Here is a 17,110-nt window from a genome sequence, read left to right on the forward strand (position 1 = left end):
TTGCTGCTGCATCAGCAACAGCTAATGGGGATCTGAATTAAAATGTTAAAAATGACTTACAGGAGGAAGTTTCTCTGTCCAGTGGCATCCTGTTTTCAGACATACACTCTATATTGAGGAAATAGGGAGGAGATAGGGTGACTGAACAAGTGAAAGAATGCATACAGTATAAAAGTTCACAGAATGATTCAAATTTATAAGAGTAGTGCTGTTGAAGTGTTAATGGTTTTAATTAAAAGTAACACAATTCTTACAATAATTATATTACAATGTGTAAATGTATAATAGGAGAGAATTGCAACGTACACACTATAAAACACACTAAACAGGTCATATTTCACAGGACCAAGATTGGTGAATACAGGTTGAGACTACCATCTAGTGGTAAAAAAATGAGCTATGCCAAAATACAGAGGACCCTCTCCATTCAAATGCAATTTAAATTGATCACATACACGTGTTTAGCAGATGTTATTGCGGGTCTAGCGAAAATGCTTGTGTTTTGACTGTAATCACTATGGTAACAATGATTTATGTTGTACAGTCAAAAAATGATGTCATATTTCAAAATACAGTTCACAATACAGTGAAGGGGCTCCCGAGTGGCGCAGAGGTCTAAAGCACTGCATTTCAGTGCTTGAGGTGTCACTACAGACACCCTGGTTCGAATCCAGGCTGTATCACAACTGGCTGTGCTTGGGAGTCCCATAGTTCAAATTGGCATTTGGCCCAGCGTTGGTTTCCATGTGTTTCTAGCCATTCCATTTGCTTCGTTCTGGACATTATTATGAGCCGTTCTCCCCTCAGCAGCCTTCTGTGTTTGTAACACATAGTAAGAATTGGATTTGTAATATATGATAGGAATTGCAACAACAAAAAATGTGAGCACCACTTTCAAAACTGCTGCCTGAAATTATACAAAAGTTGGAGAGTGCATCTTTAAGTTCCAACTGCTTGCACATTTACAAGTGTGATATCACCATTGTTATCTTTGGCTGTGTCCTTTTTGATCTTCCTGTCGTTAAGAATCTTGGACATAAGCTTCTCATAAAACCATTCTATGTCCTGTGTGTCCTCCGGCCGCTGTAGATACTCCCTCTTCTGGAGAAAGGTCCTAATGGCTTCGCATTTCATCAGTCCGTAATGGGGGACTTTCCCCACGATCACCATGATGAGAAAATCTCTGAGCTCCTCCAGCATCCTGCTCGGAGTCAGGGCCTCCAGGCATATGCTCCCCCATATGGAGTCCCTGATGTTGGACAGGTGATCTTCACCTGGGATGAAGTCTCTGGCCTCGAAGCAGCAGTGGAGGATGTTGCACTCCGCCAACTGAAAGTCAAGCTTCTTCGACAGGGCAGTTTCTACCCACTTGTATTCGTTGTTGCTGAAGCATAAGTAAGCGTCCTACCGGGGCCCATCAGCAGGATGATCCTTCCTAGGGCCCTCCAGGATCCTGGCGATCACCTTTTTGTAAACGTCGAAGAGGTATCCACGGAGACAGGGCTAAAACGATCGTTCCGATGGTGATCAGGGCTGAGCAGACGAAGAGAGAGCCTCAGCTCCTGAACCAGCCCCTCGTCATTCTACTCACACGATATGACTGATGAAATTCAACAGGCTGATGCCATGGAGATTTGAGGAAAAATCCCAGCTGAATTCATCCACGCCAGGGTCTGGAAAAGGCACGTTAGTCCTGTTCAGCCACGTCAGAAAAGTCCAGAAAGACAGAAAGACAGAAGACAGAAAGTCCTCCAGGCCGCAGTCACAGTGGAATCGATTCCTATACAGGTTGATCCAGCTGAGAGAATGGAAAGCCACTGGGTCAGGAGAGGCCAGGAATTGTAAGAGAGGTGAAGTGTTTTGAGAGTCTCTGGGAAAATGTCTGGTTGGAGGTATGTGAGGAAGTTTAAGTGGAGATCTCATCTCTTCCAGAGAGATCAGGCCTTTAAATATACCATCTGGGAGAGCCTGCAGGGAGTTCAAGCTTAAATCCAGACTAAAAAGGTTGCCAAGATTTTCAAAAGCATGCAAACACTCTCCCTGTGCCCATATCACCTGCAGAGCGATGTTTCTTAGCTCAAGCAGCTTTAAATAGTTCACAGCTGGCACTGAAATATTATTGTTAACGGTGCACCACTTTTTGAAGTTGTTACCATACCAGAGAAGCTTAATGTGCATTAATTTAGCTAAAACAATGTATATATACATCCTCTAAATTAGTTAACCTGTTGTTTTGAATATTAAGTATGATCGTACTATCAGCAAAGCCAGCGAGGCCTTCTAAGGATGTGATCTTATTATCAGTCAAACGAAGAAGTTGGATGTTTGGGAGTGGTGCAAGGTAACCATTTGTACCTAGATCACGAATAAAGTTTTCTGTAAGAATAGATTTCCCCTATAAGATTGTGAGACAGGTTCAGCCATTGTAGAAGGCCAAAAAACTCAATCTTGTTCATTTTGTTTTGGGCTATTGTTATGTCCTGTACCTCTCTCAGTGGACTGAATACTGCATATTGCAAAGTAAAAATAAAGCATTTGGACAAATCTAGAATCTTGACGCCACTATTCTTGAAGCCCTCAATGTTTTCCTGTCTGGGTCTTTGACGTCGCTGAAGCAAAATTATTTCCCCATGGTGCTGTGTTCCAGAATAAGATGGGGAGTTTTGGTCCCTCGGATTGCACTGAAAAACAGTTTTGCCTTGTCCACATTGAATCCATTGGACGGTAAGTCAAGTATCTCCATGGACATGTTCCGTAAGGGATTTCTGCATATTTTACAGTCAAAGCCACATTGAGTCATACTATTCAGTTGGATGCTGCTCAAGTCAAGTAGCTGAAAGTGTTTGCCTTGAAAGCCAAGCAAATCAACTTCACATAAGCTTTTCATCCTGTTTAGGGAAACATTTAGCTTTTGGAAATAGGTCATGTTCACAAAGAACAGTGCAGGTTGAATTCCTTTCATCTGGTTACCATACAGATCTAGTGATACCAAGGAGACCAGTGGTCTGAGATAGTCACCTTGTAACACAGATTCAGTCAGGTCACAATTATTTAGAGAGAGAGTTCAGGTTCGACAGTCCCACAAACCCATTTGGTTCAATCTGTAAACCTGAGCTATGTCCTAAATAGAGCTTTGCCAAGTTTGCCAGCCTTTGAAAGGTGTTAGTTCTTACAATAAGCCAATTTACTCGTTGCCAACTGAGGTCCAGTTCCTTTAATCCTTCAAGCCCAGAGAAGGATGTCTCATTGATCTCACTGTAGTTTCCACTCATATACACAATGGTAATGTCTGGAGGCAGCAGAGGGACCTGATGTAGAGACTGGCTGGTGCAAGCTGCTATAGAGCCATATAGTGGGCATGTTGGGGTGTCACCACCTGCAGATAGACTCCAAAGATAGCCAGCAGTATAAGGTTCCTCATCATCCCCCTGACAGAAATAGAAAATAATGCAAATTATTACAAAATAATTTAAATGATTGTTATGATATTACAGGGCTACAGTCCATAAATTAATTTGTTGGCGGTATCAGTCTTAGAGTATCCGCTTCAGATGAGACATCCTTGGCTATAGCGAATTCACATTTAACTGTCTCTTTGAAATATCCATAGTCCACAGTTTCTGTCCCAATCTGATAATGATAAGACTTGATTTGTGTGCTGGGTACACAGCCTTACTCTAGTCAGGTGTCACAAGAGAGTGCCTCGGGCAATATAACTATGGCCTCGTTTTGATGTGGATGAACGATAATCATGAGACCTATTATGTGGCCAGTAAAATTGTTTTAAAGGGGCAATCTGAGATTCAAAAACTGGCAAACAACTGAGGGATGGGGCTGGAGAAATGTAACCACTCTCAAATAGAGGGTACTATGAATGCAAGGACTGACCATCAATGACATTGTAATTACAGTTTTAACCATGTTTTGAAGCTATTTATTTTGGGTTCTGATGGGGTAAGACAACTGAGCTTGTGAGTAATTTCTAAAATACAGTATGTTCTTCAAGAATCAGAAAATGGATGTAGGCCTACCAATCCCGGTTTCCCCCTTTAAATGTACTTAATGAGGCTACAATTATTTGACATTTAATAAAGTTGTCATCTAAAGAACTGTGAGGTCTTAATATGACAGCAATTGTTGCAGACTGGTGCATCAATGAGTAAAGTTGTCTTTGGGCAATGTAACCATTCAAGTAGGCATAGGCCTATAATCTAATTGAAGTGAACTACGACACCCAAAACAATGTTCTCTGATATCTATCAACAACTACACACAATTATGCATTAAGAGTAAACAGTAAGCTAAAGGTAATAGTTGTGGCTTACCTAAATATGCTTTGAGCCTGTGAGCCTGTTTACCGGATAGGCTACTCCCGTCGCAGATACTGTAACTCAAAGCACCGTTTTTCATTTTTATTTTATTTATTTCACCTTTATTTAACCAGGTAGGCTAGTTGAGAACAAGTTCTCATTAACTCCTCCCCTGAAAATGACTGAAATGTTCTTATGCAACCATGTTTGAGAGTTAATTACACAATAATCTGACTGACTTCAAATTCAGTTTTTATAGTCCAGTGGTCTTACAAGTTCAAACCGTCCTCTTGAAACACAAAGGGAACACAAAGATTCCTTGATGCCCTTCCAGACTCCCTCTGCCTACCCAAGGACTTCAGAGGACAAAAATCAGTTAACCAACCACCTAACTGCGCAATACCCTAGTTGCAGTTGCACCCCTAAAAACTAAAAACATTTCTCATAAGAAACTAGCTCCCTGGTATACATAAAATACCCAAGCTCTGAAGCAAGCTTCCAGAAAATTGGAACGGAAATGGCGCCACACCAAACTGGAAGTCTTCTGACTAGCTTGGAAAGACAGTACCGTGCAGTATCGAAGAGCCCCTACTGCTGCTCGATCATCCTATTTTTCCAACTTAATTGAGGAAAATAAGAACAATCCAAAATGTCTTTTTGATACTGTCGCAAAGCTAACTGAAAAGCAGCATTCCCCAAGTGAGGATGGCTTTCACTTCAGCAGTAATAAATTCATGAACTTCTTTGAGGGAAAGATCGTGATTATTAGAAAGCAAATTACGGACTCCTCTTTAAATCTGTGTATTCCTTCAAAGCTCAGTTGTCCTGAGTCTGCAGAACTCTGCCAGGACCTAGGATCAAGAGAGACACTCAAGTGTTTTAGTACTATATCTCTTGACACAATGATGAAAATAATCATGGCCTCTAAACCTTCAAGCTTACCCGTTATTTCCCTTTTCTAAGAACCCGGAAAAGGGAGGCAGTGGGAGAACCTATTCAAGTACTTACATATATTCTTGAAAATGATAGCTACAGGAACTGTGTGCAGGCTAATTCAAATGACCTAACATTACATACTGTATAGCTAACGTAAACCCGTACATCGCCTTGGTCCGTACAATTGCCCTTATTTTAGCGACCCAAAACGTAATACTTCCAGATCATCTGTAATGTCAATACCATTGTAAAGCACAATTTCTCCCCTTTCCAACAGAATCAATTACATGACCTAAACGCTGCCCGTTTCTGCATAATTCAAGCAGGCAATGAGCCCCGTCGGGTCTTTTTAAAAATGGCGGGCAGAGAAGCGAAACTAATGCGTGATAGTGAGAAGGAGAGATGTTGTGTGGGAAAATTGCTTTTTTTCACTCGATCTGTCCAACTTATCACCTTATCGCCTCTAAAATGTAAATAAAACACTATAAAGAGTTTATATAATGTGTCATTACATACCTATTTGAAGGTTTGTGTCGAATTGAATCAGGATTTTAGGGCGGTGCTAAAGTGATCTTAGAAGTAAACAGCGGCTTTGAGAATGATGATTGCATGCGATGAAGATGCAAAAAATGGCTAGGTATCCCCCCTTATCCCATCACTGTCCATTTCTTGTTTTTAAAGGATGAGGGAAGTGCTACACCTGGTGGAGAGAGATTGTAAGACAGAAATAGTTGTTTTATGCGTGCTGTACGTTACGACATGACACGTCTAGATGTAACGGAGGGTCCATTTTTTCAACTTTTCTCCAATATAATAGAGCCATTACCATGTCGATGACACTTGAATAGAAACCGAGTTCACACCCCCGATTTTGTCAACACAGTCGTTACAGTCCCATTCGTTTTCTTTGTAGCCTCGTTTGAATGTTGTGGTTGCGCACATTTGTACGGAATGGGGTGAGATTACGTTAGCCAAAATAATTAAATATTGCTAGCTAGCTAACTTCATGTTAGGCTAGTTAGCTAGCTATCTGGATGTATTTATCGTTGTAAATCAAAATGCATTTATAGCTAACGTAGGTAGCTAGCTAACAGCCATGGGAGAGGATGAAAGGATTAGCTAGAGGTTCCAGCTGCCAGAGAAGGGAGAGTAGGCTACTCTGGAGCAGGTACCTTTGTGGGAGGACGTTATGAAAATATTCTACAGTTTCAGTCCCTAGAGTGAAAAATTGAGGAAAAAGAGATATAGTAACATAATATTCAGTGCTGTCTAATTTGAGTATAATGCTGCCTGTTTCTTTGTGATGTTTTCTGTCCTTGGATACAGAGAGCCGTGATACCCTATCTGCAGACGAAGAGGTCCCAATAAATGTCCTGAATCCGACCGTGTCCAGGTCCTAAATTCGGTCAGATATAATTTTCTTGAGTATGTGCAATTAACCCTGGCCTAGGCTACTATTGATTAGTTAGATGGAATAGTTTTTGTTATTTAGGTAAGACAAAAGTTTGAGGACAAAGAGTATAGTGAAAAGAAGCGGACAAGGGGAATGTCTTTTGGGACATGTGTTTTTAGTGGACAAAGAACGTTGGCGCGGCCAAATGGACTGTGTGAGGTTTGATGCAATTTTCTATCTTTCATGTATTTATTTTTGTATTTATTATAAATTTTTTAGTCATATTACTATTGTAAATCATCATTTTTATTATGTTTAGTATTATTGTAGGAACATTTAATAATTTAAATAGCCTATGCAAAAGGTGTTTTGTTTCATTTTGTTGAGAAAGTTTAATGGGCTAAATTAAGTTCTTTATTTAATTTTGTGCTCCATATTTAGTTTAAGGTTAAAAGTAAAAATGTTGTAAAAATAAATAGCATTAGCCAATTGCTGTCATTTGTTGGGTATGCCTTTGTTGGTAATGAATTTAATGCTGCAATATAATACCCTGTTCGTATTTTCCCGATAAACACTGACTTAACTTTATTAGGGTAATATCAAAAGTAAGCAACTTTTGTGAAGGTTTGGTGTGGTATGGATATTATTAGGCTTACAGTACCTACAGCAGGGCTATGAAGGCAGTACACACCTGCACTCTGACTCCGACAGTTGAACTTGATGTGAGGAAGAATGTTTTAGGACTACCAGAGTTAGCCTACTCCCTTAATCTAACGATATAATGCTTATCTTTTATAAAAATATATTCTATATTCGAAAATTAACGAATTAGCCTCCTTCTGTACGCCTATATGTATCTGTATAGCAGTAGTAGCCTATCTGACAATAAAGAAATCCATGTTAATGTCGGGAACATGGCGCAGGCATATCTCTATCTTTCTCTCGGTCTCTCCAGGGCTAGGCCTAAACTTGTCTCCTTTAATGTGTTTTTATTTCATTTTTAAATATGAATATTATACGTTGGACTCCTAGGCCTATATGCATGCCATGCCTTGATACATTTATAGACAACTATTGTTTTAGTTGGAGGTTTCTTTATCTCTCTTACTCTCGGATCTGAACGGGTCTCTCGGATCCGAACCAGCACGGGTCTGTTTGGGTCTGTTTTCCACAGTCCTTTTCGGAACGGGTCTGACTGTCTTCAGGTCCATTCGGAATGGGTCTCCTTCTTTAAAAAAATGATTTATGCATATTGGGTCTGAAGACATCTACTATGGATTATATGTGTACCTATAACCATGTTTTTATGCGAGTAAAGTCCTACCTTATAAAACAAATACAAATCCTGACAGCTGTAATGAAAACAGGAAGTTTTGGTACAATTTTATAAATGCGGACAGATCATTTGTTCGTTCCATATGTGTGTTAACTTTTTGTCAGTAAAATTAATTACATGAGAAATAGCAGTGCAAACATTGTGTGTGCAAATATTGATATAATAACCCATATCAGCAGGAAGTAGGGGTCCTGAGGGTGCTGCAGCACCCCCTAAAAAATCGGAATAAATAAAAAATAGTAATACATATGTTTTTTTTTACAAAAGTAGTGCACTGGGCCTTTAATAGTCCTGCATTACTGGACCAATGTAGCCATCTGTAGTAAAAATAATAATTCTGCACCGTTCATTAAGTGACAAGTTGAATCAGGTGTACTTGTCCTGTGCTACAATAAAACTGTGTACTGCTGTGCTTACTCGAGGACTGGAGTGATGGCATTAGCCTTAATAAAGGCTCTGCATGGTCAATCCGACATCTGCTGTGGCTGTACAGCATTTACTGTGATGCAGCCACAGCAGAAGTCTGTAGTGACGCCTCTAGCACTGAGATCAAATCACTACAGACCCTGGTTCGATTTGATCTCAGTGCTAGAGGCGTCACTACAGACCCTGGTTCGATTCCAGGCTGTATTACAACCGGCCGTGATTGGGAGTCCCATAGGGCGGCTTACAATTGGCCAGGCAAGTGAATTTATATAGCCCTTCTTACATCAGCAGATATCTCAAAGTGCTGTACAGAAACCCAGCCTAAAACCCCAAACAGCAAGCAATGCAGGCGGTAAAATACCACTAGTGGGAAAATGCAGATATTTTCCTTATGCAGATTCTAGAATATTCACACGAAAATCTGTTGCCAATTGATTGGAAACCTTGCTATAGTCAAAGAAAAAGGGCTGACTATTAAGCATAAGGATAAATAAGCGTCATCAGAAAGCAACCTCTTTCAGAGTCCACAAGGGGTCACACTTCACAAAAGATTGGGTATTGTGGTGAGAACGTAAAAGACTTACAAATAATGACAATTTAATATACACTACCGTTCAAAAGTTTGGTGTCTACACTGTATTTCTGATCAATTTTATGTTATTTTAATGGACAAAACATGTGCTTTTCTTTCAAAAACAAGGACATTTCTAAGTGACCTCAAACTTTTGAACGGTAGTGTATATATAAAAGAAGAAATTATAATTTGCAAGTTATAGGCCTACTTTGTATTGGTTACTTAGACAGGTCTGCATTTTCAGTAATGAGATGCTTATGGAGCCATTACATTTATGATAGGTTTACTACAACTGTATGAAATACAAATATAAAACATTCAAACATCTGATTCTCCTTTGCAGACGTGTAAAAAGGTAATGACAAAGTTATCCAACAAAATATTGATTGTCAAATGATAATGTTTTGTACTTATCCATTGTGACTTGTTGCAAATCGTGATTACCAAAATCTTGACTTTCGAAAGCAATGTCTAAATTACCTCGACGTTTTAGTATCAGGTGAATAAGTACAACCATCACCAAAATAACAATGACAATGCATACTATAATTCCAAGAAGACCCCCAGCCTTTACAGTGGAAGGGCGCTCAGTTGGATGCTTAACAAATGGTGTAAATGGTATGGTAAAACCTGAAACATTTGACGGTTCTCTCTCAACACAATCATTTAAACCAACCAAGTCGAATCCCTCATCACAAGAACACAGGTAACCTCCATACGTATTTGTACAATTATGATGGCACTCATCCATCTCACATTCATCTATGTCAACACAAATTGACTTCCCATTTTTGTCATCGAGTATGTAACCATTTGGACAGTTGCAATGATGTGGTTTACTTGGGTCACATTCTGGGGAACACTCGGCTAAACAAACAAATTGGCACCGGTTGGTGTCTTCGGCCATTCTTATGAATCCATCCCAACAGGAGCAATTGTAACTGCCTATTGTGTTTCTGCATTCGTGGTCACATGGACCCATGGAGCATTCATCTTCATCGACGCATTTGTCATTTTCAAACACATATCCCTTATGGCATTCGCATTTAAATCCACCAACAGTATTGACACACTTAATGTTATGTCCAGGGCACTGTCTGTTATCGATACAATCATCAATGTCTTTGCACTCCTTCCCATCTTCTGCCAGTGCATACCCATGCTGACACATGCAAGTGTAGCTGTCATCTTTTTTTTGGCAGAGATGTGCGCATCCTGAGTCAAGGCAGGGGTCATTTTGCGCATATTCACATGTGACGTTATTGTCCTGGAGAGTTTTTCCAGGTGGGCAGGTGCATACAGGTTTAGTATTAACTGAGGAACAGTCATGCGCACAGCCACCTTTGAATACCTCGCAACTCCACGGTGCTTGTAGCCACTGTTCAGATAGACAGATATACTTCGACCCGATGGATTTGAGCGTTGCAGTGGTTCCGAGGGGTAATGTCAGTAGGTTCTCTCCCTTGAATCCCAACGGAGTCTCATACATAACTGATTCGTCCCCTTTTACAATTACATGTTGGCAGGGACTGTCAAGTTTATATTCACAAATATATCCATCTACTTTACTTTCGCATGGTTGTTCCTTCCACACAAAGTCGTATTTTGATACCGAAATACATTTTGAAGAACAGACATCTTCAAAGCGCCCCCAGTTCTGGAATTTGGTTTCATTATCTCCAGTTATCCACCTGTACCCTCGTAAAAACGATGCTTGTTCGGGGCATTGCCCGCTTGCTAAATGTAAACCAATCCAATAATCTCCTGTATGAATACCAAGTAATATTAAAAGGATGCTATGTGATATCAAAGATCGAACTGTCATTAAATATCCATTATTATTTTCCTCACAACGTTTTTGAGCGGTTCCAAAGTTAGCTTGGTCCTGGAAAACGGCAAAGCACTGCTTCCCCATGCAGTATCCGACGAGGGGGGCTTCCCCGTTCACTCTCAAAAGGAACGTCAGGGCAAAGAGTATTGCTACGGTATCCCCCATTTCTTTTTAAACAATCTCCTACGCCTCAAACTAAATATAAAAATCGCATATAATTTAGATGTAGGCTACTCGTCTATTAGGCATGGCTTGAGTTGCAGAATGAACGTTAAGACTGCCGATAACTCCCATTTATATAAGCCTCCCTCCATGTCTTCGATTGATCAAGGAAGGAAGTTCCTTTCTGGATGGCGTAGTTGCTGACCAAGAACAAACAAGTTCTCTCTGAACCTGCCTATCATGCTAAACAACCAGCCACTGGGTAACAGCTGGGTGAATCAACATTGTTTCCATCTCATTTCAACCCCAAATATCAATGTGTTGAGGTTGAATCAACGTGGGAAACTAATTAGATTTGCAAAAAGTAACATTTTCACCCAACCATTAACTAAATCTAACATGGCGATTTTTTTTCATGTTGAATTCACGTTAGTTGACAACTCAACCAAATGTAAATCAAACCTAGACATTGAACTGACACGTGCACACACAACACACACACAAAATGTATATTTATAGTAAGCTATAGTCAAATTACGCACATATGGCAAAACTAGCATTTAAATAAGAAACACATTGAAAACACATCAATGACATCAAAAACGTAGATAATATCTTTCAGTGATATGCAGCCTAATTTGCTCAGTTCTCTCCTTGTGTTTACATGGTTCTCTCTCATGAGAATGCCTATTGGGCAGCCAAATGGCACATTCTGAGGACACGAGGACAAACACATTCTTCATGGGGTGATTTAAACACGTTTCAGGTTATATTTGAATACATTCATTTGGAATAATATCTTATTATGCTTGATATTCAACAAGTCAGTTTGTCAAATTTCTGCCCTGCTAGAGCTGCCCCGGTCAACTGTAAGTGCTGTTATTGAAGTGGAAACGTCTAGGAGCATCAATGGTTCAGCCTCCAAGTGGTAAGCTTCACAAGCTCACAGAATGTGACCACTGAGTGCTGAAACACTTAGCACATAAAAATAGTCTGTCCTCGGTTGCAACACTCACTACCGATTTTCCAAAGCAACGTCAACACAAGAACTGTTCGTCGTGAGTTTCAGGAAATGGGTTTCCATTGCCAAGCATCTGCACACAAGCCTAAGATCACCATGCGCAATGCCAAGTGTCGACTGGAAAGGTATAAAGTTCGCTGCCATTGGACTCTGGAGCAGTGAAAATGCGTTCTCTGGAGTGATGAATCACGCTTCACCATTTGGCAGTCCGAGGGACGAATTTGGGTTTGGCGGATACCAGGAGAATGCTACCTGCCCCGATGCATAGTGCCAAATGTAAAGTTTGGTGGAGGAGGGATAATGGTCTGGGGTTGTTTTTCGTTGTTCATGGTAGGCCTACAATGCATACAATGACATTCTAGGCGACAACAGTTTGGGGGAAGACCCTTTCCTGTTTCAGCATGACAATGACCATGTGCACAAAGCGAGGTCCATACAGAAATTATTTGTTGAGATCGGTGTGGAAGAACATGACTGGTCTGCGCAGAGCCCTGACCTCATCTCCATCGAACACCTTTGTGATGAATTGGAACACCAACTGCGAACCAGGACTAATCGCCCAACATCAATGCCCGAACTCACTAACATGCTGACCACACCACCTGCGTTACGTGCATGAGCATTGCAAAATAAATGTACACATACATGTTATTCAATAATTTCATCCAAACTGCTCGCTCGCGTCAACTAGCGTTTGCGTTGCCAGGCGCTAAAATAGAACGTGGTTCTATTTTTGACGCTTAACGCATGGCTAGTCCCGCCTCTCCCATCTCCTTATTGGTTTTTAGGAGCATATACCCACATGGGTGATTGCAAGATGAACTGAGGTCCACAGTCCAGTCCAGTTGGTGGTGGTAATGCACCTTAAAGATGTTTGCCAACCACCATATAAAGTCCGAAGAAGAAGACGACGACTGAAGGAGGAGATATTACTAGAAACTAACTAAGTTTCCCCTTTTATCTTTTAATTTTTTTCATTTTTTATTTCACCTTTATTTAACCAGGTAGGCTAGTTGAGAACAAGTTCTCATGTACAACTGCGTCCTGGCCAAGATAAAGCATAGCAGTGTGAACAGACAGCAACACAGAGTTACACATGGAGTAAACAATAAACAAGTCAATAACACAGTATATTTTTTTATTAAAAAAAAGAGTCTATATACATTGTGTGCAAAAGGCATGAGGAGGTAGGCGAATAATTACAATTTAGCAGATTAACACTGAAGTGATAAATGATCAGATGGTCATGTGCAGGTAGAGATACTGGTGTGCAAAAGAGCAGAAAAGTAAATAAATAAAAACAGTATGGGGATGAGGTAGGTAAATTGGGTGGGCTATTTACCGATGGACTATGTACAGAAGCAGCGATCGGTTAGCTGCTCAGATAGCAGATATTTAAAGTTGGTGAGGGAGATAAAAGTCTCCAACTTCAACGATTTTTGCAAATCGTTCCAGTCACAGGCAGCAGAGAACTGGAAGGAAAGATGGCCAAATGAGGTGTTGGCTTTAGGGATGATCAGTGAGATACACCTGCTGGAGTGCGTGCTACGGGTGGGTGTTGCCATCGTGACCAGTGAACTGAGATAAGGCGGAGCTTTACCTAGCATGGACTTGTAGATGACCTGGGGCCAGTGGGTCTAGCGACGAATATGTAGCGAGGGCCAGCCAACTAGAGCATACAGGTCGCAGTGGTGGGTGGTATAAGGTGCTTTAGTAACAAAGCGGATGGCACTGTGATAAACTGCATCCAGTTTGCTGAGTAGAGTATTGGAAGCCATTTTGTAGATGACATCGCCGAAGTCGAGGACCGGTAGGATAGTCAGTTTTACTAGGGTACGTTTGGCGGTGTGAGTGAAGGAGGCTTTGTTGCGAAATAGAAAGCCGATTCTAGATTTGATTTTGGATTGGAGATGTTTGATATGAGTCTGGAAGGAGAGTTTACAGTCTAGCCAGACACCTAGGTACTTATAGATGTCCACATATTCTTTGTCAGAACCATCCAGGGTGGTGATGCTAGTCGGGCGTGCGGGTGCAGGCAGCGAACGGTTGAAAAGCATGCATTTGGTTTTACTAGCTTTTAAGAGCAGTTGGAGGCCACGGAAGGAGTGTTGTATGGCATTGAAGCTCGTTTGGAGGTTAGATAGCACAGTGTCCAAGGAAGGGCCAGAAGTATACAGAATGGTGTCGTCTGCGTAGAGATGGATCAGGGAATCGGCCGCAGCAAGAGCAACATCATTGATATATACAGAGAAATGAGTCGGACCGAGAATTGAACCTTGTGGCACCCCCATAGAGACTGCCAGAGGACCGGACAACATGCCTGTGGATTAATTGTCGGAGTAGAGAACACACAATTTTGTGTGACTCAAAATGGGCCAAAATTCTACAAAGATCCAGGAAAAAAAGGACCTTGGTGCATTTCAAGTAAAATAACAACCCAATGTTTACATCCCAGGACAAATTAGCTAGCAACAGCAAGCTAGCTAGCTAAATGTCCATGTATGTTTCATGTGTTTTGACCTGTCCACAAATTAATATAGTTGGTTCAAAGATATTTCAACCAGTGTGTCCTGATCTCGTCAGGACCAAATCAACATGCAATTGTGCACGCGGATGCACGTACCTGGTCTAGTCAGCATGTTATGCTCTTGTGGCTGAATGGTAGCAAGTCCCCGCAGCAATGTTCCAATATCTAGTGGAAAGCCTTCCCAGAAGAATGGAGGCTGTTATAGCAGCAAATGGGGGACCAACTCGTGATTTTGGAATAAAATGTTCGATGAGCAGGTGTCCATGTAGTGATTCTAGGTCTCTCTGTTTGTCTGGGAGGAGTAGGAACATAATCACTCGCGGGAGGGACCTTCCCAGGGGGAGAGTGTGAGTCATGAGTGACACATTGTGCTACAGGACGTGGAAGGTGGGCTCACTTCCTCTAAGGCCACCCCACAATCCACGGTAGCAGTTGATAGAAACGGCATGCTATTTCAGTGTCTCTGTATTTCCTTTGATAAAAATGGATGAAGTGAGAGAAATGGAGAATGGGGTGGAAGTGAGGTGGCTTTGGCATTCGGGGAAGCAATCTTTTGTTCATGCAATGGAAACAAAATCTGTCTAACCCTCTCATTTGATTAGGCCTACTGTGGTCTTCATGATGAAGAGGTCGTCACGATGAAAACCATTACGCACATTGTATGATAAGTAGTGGCGTTTGTGAATTATTGATGGCTTCTTGATATGCCTGGGAAAATGTTTTCTCTGTTTTGCATATCTATTTGATTAAACTTACTAGTGAAAACTTCAAGATGTGTCTGCAGCAAAATGTTTATTTTGGGAAAATCAAAGATATCCAGAACGGAAGAAACAGTGCCTGTTCTTTCCAACACTTACTTGGCTTGTGTTTGCATAGCCACATTCTGACACAGCCAGTTCTGTCGTTGCTGGTGCCACCAATAACATATCTGAAGCATATCATTGAGTAAGTAGTACCTCAAAAGGGACCAGTTCTTTGTGGCCACAGGGTACAACAGTGTTTTATCTAGATGTAGGCTACTCGTAATGGAGGAAATGGGAGGTCTTCCCCTGCAGGGTGTAGTTGAGCATGAGGAGAAAGGGAGGAGGTCTGTACCGATAACCTTCTCTGTGCCACACACCCTCCCGGGAGTGATTTCTCTCTGAGTAAGCATTGTCAGAAAAGAATATATCATGGGGGAGATGAGATGGCTACCAACTCTACATTGATGATAACCTTTATGGAAATGGTCGAAATGACCTTGAAAAAGATTCCCTCATGTTGTTGTCAATGGAAAACTATAGATTGTGGAGGATGAAAGAAGACATTTATATATTTATTAAAGAATATGTAGACATGCCATATTAAAAACATGAAACTTTACATTTTTGTCTTAACAAAAACATTGCATTTTAGGAGCAGCAATTTGCAATCTTCTCATAACTTGCAGTTATGTAATTTGACACAAATTTGACACAGAAATGTACCATGTGTAATGAATACATGAAAAGTCTTACTCACTCACGTTTATGTTGGGATTGTCCAACCCTGAAACCACGTAATATGATTCTAGTGAAATTATTCTCAAAATTATTTGGCATGCCTCATGCTATTGCTAGTGGACTCAACCCAGCCAGTCATATTTTGGTATTCTGTCTGCCACAGTCTAAGCTTACCTTGCTTTGCTTTGTTGACCCTCTCTGACCCTCTTTGACCCTCTGCCTCAAGGAACTCACTGTGAGGATATTGTATTTCGCTGCCTGAGAGGCACAGATAATAATTGTAGTGTAAATCATGTCCTGTGTTAGAACGGGAGGAAAGGTAGATCCACCGACTCAACGGCAGGAAATGGCCTCACGGGACTCTTAGATCACATCACTCCTCCACTGCTCACTTAAGTTTAAACAAGAAAAATTCCATGCGTCTTCATCGAACCCCCCCACCTAGCAACTGTCCCAAAACTGGTCAATATACTGAGGTAGGTGTAACGTGAAAATATGAGCAAATATTTAATCTATTATATGGTGTAATAGTTATTCTTGACAATGGTGTTTTGAAAGCAATATTTACGGTCATGACAAGTTTCAAGTTTATATTATAGTAATCCTGTATGATTAGCCGAAGTTTAGCAAAAAGTCTAGTAAGTGTGAAAACCTTGTTAGCAACAGAGCTTGCTCAGCATGAAGATATGTTCATCAGAGATGATGAAGTGATTTCAAAAGAAACCAGGACTGACTGCAAGGGTGTCAAACGTGAGCTTAAGCCTGGAGCAGGGTTATAATAATTTTACCCTATGGTCCGGAGCCTTCTGGTTTTCTGTTCTACCTGATAATTAATTGCTCACTCGTGTCCCAGGTCTAAATCAGTCCCTGGTTAGAGGGGAACAATTAAAAAATGCAGTGGAACTGGCTTTGAGGTCAAGAGTTGAGTTGGAAGGGCTTAGAGATTAGTTTTCAGGTCTCAGGCAATGTTAATCATCAAGTGAGTGAACTTCACCTAACTTAAACCCATGGCGGCATTCATACACATGTTTATTAGTTCAAAATACACAACCTAGACTCAAACAAAAATGAGTTTTGAAAAACTGTGGTTAATGGACAACAAATTCCATCTCT

General features: G+C 40.9%; 1 protein-coding gene and 2 pseudogenes across 1 annotated transcript; all 3 read right to left on the bottom strand.

Annotated features, from left to right (window-relative positions):
• Window positions 1-299: 299 nt before the first annotated feature.
• LOC115140404 (toll-like receptor 5) lies at window positions 300-2,178 on the bottom strand (annotated as a pseudogene).
• Window positions 2,179-2,233: 55 nt separating this feature from the next.
• On the bottom strand, window positions 2,234-3,411 carry LOC115140405 (toll-like receptor 5; annotated as a pseudogene).
• Window positions 3,412-7,997: 4,586 nt separating this feature from the next.
• On the bottom strand, window positions 7,998-11,133 carry LOC115140475 (thrombomodulin-like). The gene has a single exon (XM_029678816.2). It carries the CDS (start codon window positions 10,969-10,971, stop codon window positions 9,343-9,345), a length of 1,629 nt encoding a protein of 542 aa, XP_029534676.2. The 5' UTR covers window positions 10,972-11,133; the 3' UTR covers window positions 7,998-9,342.
• Between the last annotated feature and the right edge of the window lie 5,977 nt (window positions 11,134-17,110).

This window comes from Oncorhynchus nerka, linkage group LG13, assembly GCF_034236695.1.
Source record: "Oncorhynchus nerka isolate Pitt River linkage group LG13, Oner_Uvic_2.0, whole genome shotgun sequence".
NCBI classification, from domain to species: domain Eukaryota; kingdom Metazoa; phylum Chordata; class Actinopteri; order Salmoniformes; family Salmonidae; genus Oncorhynchus; species Oncorhynchus nerka.

Bases quoted from the DNA above. Each gene is read 5' to 3' on its own strand.
- LOC115140475 (XM_029678816.2), bottom strand. From the start codon at position 10,971: ATGGGGGATACCGTAGCAATACTCTTTGCCCTGACGTTCCTTTTGAGA.